The 7,201-nt window shown below is 40.9% G+C and overlaps 1 protein-coding gene across 1 annotated transcript; it reads left to right on the top strand.

Annotated features, from left to right (window-relative positions):
* Positions 1–5,114: 5,114 nt before the first annotated feature.
* Positions 5,115–6,140, top strand: LOC130467453 (uncharacterized). Its single transcript, XM_056835963.1, has one exon. The coding sequence runs from the start codon at positions 5,115–5,117 to the stop codon at positions 6,138–6,140; it is 1,026 nt and encodes a 341-aa protein (XP_056691941.1).
* Positions 6,141–7,201: the final 1,061 nt, after the last annotated feature.

Below are 7,201 nucleotides of genomic sequence, written 5' to 3'. Positions count from 1 at the left end.
CGAGTTCCGGAATGGGAACGACCTCGTGTATTGGACTTTGGCTCTTGGATTTTGGAATATATTCTAGCAATCGGGACTTCCGCACGGAGTTGTTCCAACCACCTAGCAAGGATAATGGTATCGTGATCATCCCAATGGGGAGACACGATTTAGGTGTCTACAGAGGCCCCCACTTTGACTAAGCGTCCGGTTAGGAAAGCGCAAGTCAAAGTTTTCGACTCGGGACGGAGAATGGTCAAGATGTTCTGCAATCAAGACCATTCTTTGTACGCCGGTACCTGCACAAAACAGGCGTTAGAAAAAAGGATAGAGTCTACCTCCGTGTGGTTATGACGACTCTGATTTGTACTTGTACTGCTCTTCCGCCTTTGGTTTAGGACGGAGCTTGGCATCGAAAATTTTGAATCTCAAAGTTTTGAATCTTGAATACGCGGAATTGATCCGCTGGGGATGTGCTTCACTGGGGAGTAGAAATTTTTATTGGCTCTTGAAATTTAAAATTTTGTCTGACTTTCCTGGAGCTTGGGTCCGTTTGGAGTCGAACGCCTGAATTTTTGTATTTTTTGGACTTTGTACTCTTGAGATATTTATCTGTTGGTGCTTAGAGACACAGGTATATACCCGCAATTTGGGAGGGTTGCATGATTTGATGTTTGATGCCTGGTGCAGAAAACTGTAGCAGCAAAGAACGTGCAATCAGCACGGAGGACCGTGCGCTGAAGATTCTGCGCATGCGGCAACTTGGCGCCCAGCGCAGTGCTCGGCGTTTGGCGCGGGGTTGGGCTATAAAAGCCCCATTTGCCGTGCCATTTGAAGAGAAAATACTTCCATTCTCTTGCTTTTTCTCTCTCAAAGGTCGAATACTCTCCCTTGATCTTGTTGTTCTCGCCTTGTCCATGTAAGTATTTCATGTTTTGCTTATGAAATAATCTCTAGGATTGCATGTAGTTTTGATTTTTGTACTTTGAAATTCCTGTTGATATGATGCTTGTATGATAGTAGGCTTCTTGAATCTTGTAGAAAATTGTTTGATAGCCACTTGAACTTGAACTGTTGGAACTTTGTAGAATTTGAATTTCTGTAGAATCTTGAATTTTTGAAAATTTTCTTGAACTTGTAGAATATTTGAAAATTTTCTTGAACCTTGTACTTGATATTTGTAGAATTTGATCATACTGGTGACCTTGTTGGGTCTCGCGGGAGAATAGGCTAGGATGCTTAGTTGTTAGTGTAGAACTTGTATACCTTCTTCGGCATGGATAGCCTAGGCGTAGGTGTAGAACTCGTATACTTGGCTTAATTTGTACCGCCACTGAGGATTTTTTTTTTAGAATTTTGACCTTTGTAAGGGCAAGTATAAGATAGCCCCCAATATTGAATGTTGATATTTTGTATTTCAAATGACTTAGCATGCCTCGTCACACCCGGAGAAAGCTTGCCGAATGTTGGGCGGTTCGAGCTGCCATGGAGGATGCTTCGGATGAAGAAACGGCTAAAACAGACGTGACGGAGTCAGGCATGGTACCACGGAGAGCACCCGTCTTTGTTTGCATTGGCTGGAGGCCTTCCGATCTTGTGTTCCAACAGGAGTTTCATTTGTCTCAGCGGCCTCGCGTTGGTTTGGTGAGTCTTGTACTGTGCTTTGTCTTTTGAACTTGTATAGGTTTTGAACTGATCCGCTCATCCGTAGGCTGATGGAAAGCCGTTGCGCACTTTTTGGTCCCTGAAGGACCTTCATGATGTTTTTTCGGTTGTCTATGACAACGCGGAGGCTCGGGAGATCTGGTTGCAGACGGGCCTGGTTGATTTCTGGCGTGTCTTGGGAGATGCTAAAGGGAGGACGGGTGTCAAAGCCCGACTACAGGCCCTGCTGGAGCGGTGGTGGGATACCACCAGCACTTTCCATATGGCATGGGGGGAGATCACCATTACCCCTTTCGAGTTTGCTATGATCACGGGCCTTCCTTTATCTAAGAGGAACGTTATTTTTTATTCTGATTTGAAGTGGTATTCGGGCGGCGTCAGGGAGTTGATCGGCCCTGTTGTCGACTTGATGGATGATGACACCCATGCTTATGTGACGGTGATCATGGCTGGGATCCGCGGTGCGGACATATCTGCGGAGCAGAGGGTTCGGCTCTTCCTTCTGGCTCTTGTGAGTAGAGTGATGGCCCCGAGCAGGAATAGTCGGGTGCTGGTTGGCTTCCTAGAAGCTTTGAGGGATTTGAGGGCTGTTTTAGGCTTCAACTGGGGTGGTCTGGCATATAGCGACCTTTTGTATGAGATGAAGTACGCCTCGCGGACTTCACCGGAGAGCAAGGCGAGTATTGCTGCTTTATGGAGCGTGCTGGAGGTATTTGGGACTCCTTGTACTTGTATGTTTGTATCTTGAATCTTGTACACATAGGATTTGACTGATGCTTTTGCTTGTATTTTTTTAAGATTTGGACGTACGAGCATTTCCCGACTTTGGCGCCGGCTCTTACTAGGGTTGCGGCTTACCCGTATGGTGCCTCTTGGATAGGAGCGATGCGCAGTAGGATTTCTTTGGCGAGCTCCCGCAGAGCTTTGCGGGTTTTGCCTGTTGAGGAGGTATGCCTTTGTACTGTTTTGGTCTTTTGTATCTGTTGCACTTTGTATATTTGTCTGAGTCGTTTGTTCTGGAGGTGGTTTGGCGTCCCTTTGCTGGTGCGCCTATACCTATTTCGTCCATGCAGGCCCACTTCTTGTCTAGGCGGCGGGTCTTGCTCCCGGGGGTGTATCACCATATGTGGTACTTGGGGGAGCGAATGTCCCTTCAGCATAGTACGCCGATCTACCAACCTGCTATTTTATTCTACTCCCCATCAATGCAAGTGCAAATGATAGATCATCATAGGGTCATTAGGGCAAAGGCCATGACCAAAACACACAAATCACGTAGTCAGCAAAAGCTGAGTACTTACAAGCATAGAGTGAATGAAACTAAAACATGCATCACTCACTAAGTACTAATCAACATGCAAAAGCCATATAATAATTAACAATCAATCATGAATACAAGACTCGACTCTTGACTCGACTCTTGACTCACAATTTAATTAGAATAAGCTTCGAACGGGCCAAAAGAAATATTCCATAAAGGAAAGGTGATGGGAGCCAACCATACACCAAATAATAAATAATAAAATCGGGCCATACCGAGTGTCGGGCCATACCGACGGAATTCCAGCGCATAATTTAAATGAAACAACGTCTTGTATCATTAGTAGGAGATCAAGCTTTCCGGCAAGTCTCCCCCCATTGTTCATACTCAAGGTATATACGTTCCAAGAGTTTTGAAGCTTGTTCTGGTTGCACTTTACGTTTATTAATATTTTATTAAGGCGAACTCGAGACTCAAACAAACATACATTTAATAAACAACAACCAAAACAGTCTCATTTTAATCCTTTAGGACTTGTGATCAATAAATCCAGACGTAGTGAAATTACTACCAAGTTCCTTCTCACAAAAAGGTGAGATTCCACATCATGCCTATTAACATGAGGGTTGTGCCCTTGCACGGCAAATCCTAATTCATTTCATACAAAATATTCCCAACCGAACCCTACATGTGCGGTGGCTTACGTGAGCGAACCCTTCACATGTGGTAAAATAAATAGTGCAACGAGGCACGAATAATTGGCTCAAAAGTATGCTAGGCATCCCGTACAATAGCATACAAATAAATAATCCATCCCTTGCATGTGAAACAAACCATACATGCATAAATATTGAACAACATGATTGACAATGAAATCCATACTCACAATAGTCCCAACATGCTTGTTCAACCAACGAATCAATAATTCCAATAAATAAATATCCACATGATCGTTCACCAAACCAAATATGAATTCACCAAGTTCACATAATATAATTCACATCAATAACAATCATGTAATGTCCCTTGACAAATAATGTGGTCGCCCTAGACTTGTACGTACCTGGAATACCTAAGTACGGGGGCCACTGTGCGAATCACAACTTACTAGAAATTAACTCCAATCCGGCCTATAGCACGGTACAATCACGAATTGAATGTGATTGGGCGAAAAAAAGAATTAACGGAACACAAACAAACACACAGCACACACGAAGGGTGTGTTGCGTGTGCGGACAACGAACAAGCAAGCAACATGGGTGGTGAGGGCTCGGCGCAGCAGGCACGAGAGGAAGGAGAGAGGCGAGTGTGCGAGTGTTTGTGGGCGAGGGCACCACAACACAGCAACAACACACGGCAACAACAGCAACCACAACACGCAAGGTGTGGCTGTGCGGGTAGGTTGCAACGACGAGGGAGAGAGAGGGAGTGTGAGGGACAAAGCACGAGCAACGCAGCAAGGGAGTGCTAGGGATGGTGCTCAAAGGCACGGGGTGCAGCAACGAGCAGCAGCGCTCGTGCTGAGTGCTCGGGTGAGGGGCGACGGGCAAGGAGAGAAAGAGAAAAGTGAAATACTGCAGCAGTAATTTAGAATGCTCATAACGTTTAATCTATAACTCGGAATCGATCGATTCTTGAAGCAAAGTTCAAGAACCTTTCGGGATCTACAACTTTGAAGGAGAAACCATTTTCTGAAAACGAAAGGAAATAGGTGAAAAACGTCCAAACATAAGTTCGATAAAAGAAAGAGGAATTTAGGTTAGGGTTTTACTTTTAGGTTTAATGAATAATAGGGAGCGATTTTGAGGGTGAGCACCTATATTTATAGGCTTAGGAAACTCAAAGATGGGTTAGGCTTTAGGATTCCCTTACGGGATTCATAAAACATAAGCTGGGCTTGCTTTAATTTGTTTGGACTTGAACTTGAAATTGAATTGGGCTAGATTCATTTAAAATCGTTTTACTTTTGAAATCCAATTAATTTCCCAACTTGAAATAATAAATTCGTTTTGTAATTAATTAAAATAATAAATATTCTAATTAATTAAAAATGCATTTAAATAATATTTAAATGCGAAATAAATTCTAAAAATCATAAAATACTTTATAAATATAATAAAATGTATTTATAAATACAGAAAAATACGAGGTATTACAGTTATGTTACAAGAATCCTAATTAACAGTGTTATTATTTTGTATAGTGAATTATGTCAAACCTAGCAAAGCTTGAGATTGTGGCCCTTGATATTACTGGAAAAAACTATTTGTCATGGGTATTAGATGCTGAAATACACCTAGATGCCAAAGGGCTTGGTGACACAATAAAAGAAGGAAATAAAGCAACATGTCAAGATAAAGCTAAGGCTATGATATTCCTTCGCCATCACCTCCATGAAGGGCTTAAAATTGAGTATCTGACAGTTAAAGACCCACAAATCCTTTGGAGTAATCTAAAGGAAAGGTATGACCACCAGAAAACTGTGATATTGCAAAAGGCTCGTTATGATTGGTTGCATTTGAGATTACAAGATTTTAAATCTGTGAGTGAATATAATTCAGCCATGTTTAAAATTACTTCTCAACTGAAATTATGTGGAGAGAAAATTACTGATGCAGATATGTTAGAAAAAACATACTCCATTTTTCATGCAAACAATGTTGTCCTGCAGACACAGTATCGAGAAAAAGATTTTAAGAAATATTCTGAATTGATATCTTGTCTTCTTGTGGCTAAACAAAATAATGAGCTGTTAATGAAAAATCATGAAGCACGCCCTACTGGCTCAACTCCATTCCCTGAAGCGAATGTGACATCCCATAGTGGAAAAATATCAAAGAATAAAGACCATGCCAGCAGCAGTGGTCGTGGTCGTGGCCAATGGCGAGGCCGTGGGCATGGACGTGGTTTTGGTGGCTATGGTAGAGGTCGTGGAGGTTATTACAAGAGCTCACATTCCCACCAGAAGTGGGACCGCAAAGATGGTAAAGGTGGGAAAGGAAAAAGTGACAATGTGACTAGTGTTTGTTATCGTTGTGGGGGAAAAGGCCATTGGTCACGCGTATGTCGCACTCCAAAACACCTTGTTAACCTTTATCAATCATCATTAAAGAAGAAAGGAAAGAATGTTGAGACCAATCTTGTATTTGAAGATGGTGAAGGTGATTTTGAATCTGGTGATACAACTCACCTAGAAGTTGCAGATTTCTTTACTTCCCCTGAAGGGAATAATTAAGCTTTTAATATATTGTGTTGGATTTGATATAAACTTGTAGTAGTGTAAATATGACATTATGTGTTTATGTTGTGAACTTTGTGATTGTACTATGACTTTATATTTTGTGTTCTTTCTAAGATATTGTATTATTCTGGGTGTTTTTATTTTATAATGGTTATTTTAAACATGTTTAGTTTTAGTGACACATATTTTTATTTCCTTGAAGAATATGAATACCTCTCAAGGTCAATGGGAAATAAATGATGAAGAATTGTGTCTTGCAGACAGTGCAACTACTCATACTATACTTAAGAATAAGAAATATTTCTCTCAATTGATGATGAGAAAAACTAGTGTGAGTACTATATCGGGTAGTACAAATATTATAGAAGGCTCCGGAAGAGCAAATATATTGTTGCCTATGGGAACTAAATTTGTCATCATTGATGCATTATATTCTCCTAAGTCTCAAAAAAATTTATTGAGTTTTAAAGATATTCGAAATAATGGTTATCATATTGAGACAATTAATGAAGGAAATGATAAATTCCTTCAAATCACAAGCATAACCAATGGCACAAAGACTGTCTTTGATAGATTACCTATATTCTCCACTGGTTTGTACTACATGAGAATTAATTCTATTGAAACACATGCTATAGTAAACCAGAAGTTTACTGATAGCTTCATAGTTTGGCATGACTGGTTAGGCCATCCCGGTTCAATCATGATGCGAAAAATCATTGAAAATTCTTGTGGGCATACATTAAAGAGCCAACAGATTCTCTCTAATAATTTTTCATGTGTTGCTTGCTCACAAGGAAAGTTGATAATTCGGCCATCACCAGCTAAGATAAATTTTGAATCAATCAATTTTCTGGAACGTATACAAGGGGATATTTGTGGGCCAATACATCTCCCATGTGGATCATTTAGATACTTTATGGTTTTAATCGATGCATCGACTAGATGGTCACATGTATGTTTGTTATCATCTCGCAACCTGGCGTTTGCGAGATACTTGCTCAATTGATTAAATTAAGAACACATTTTCCAGATACTCCTATTAAGTCTATTCG

This window comes from Spinacia oleracea, chromosome 2 (assembly GCF_020520425.1).
Source record: "Spinacia oleracea cultivar Varoflay chromosome 2, BTI_SOV_V1, whole genome shotgun sequence".
In the NCBI taxonomy this organism is placed as follows: Eukaryota; Viridiplantae; Streptophyta; class Magnoliopsida; order Caryophyllales; family Amaranthaceae; genus Spinacia; species Spinacia oleracea.
The sequence above is the reverse complement of the archived record's forward strand: the minus strand, read 5'-3'. Positions and strand labels throughout refer to the sequence as shown.

What these genes read in the sequence shown, in the direction of transcription:
- LOC130467453 (XM_056835963.1), top strand. Translation starts at nt 5,115, where the DNA reads ATGTCAAACCTAGCAAAGCTTGAGATTGTGGCCCTTGATATTACTGGA.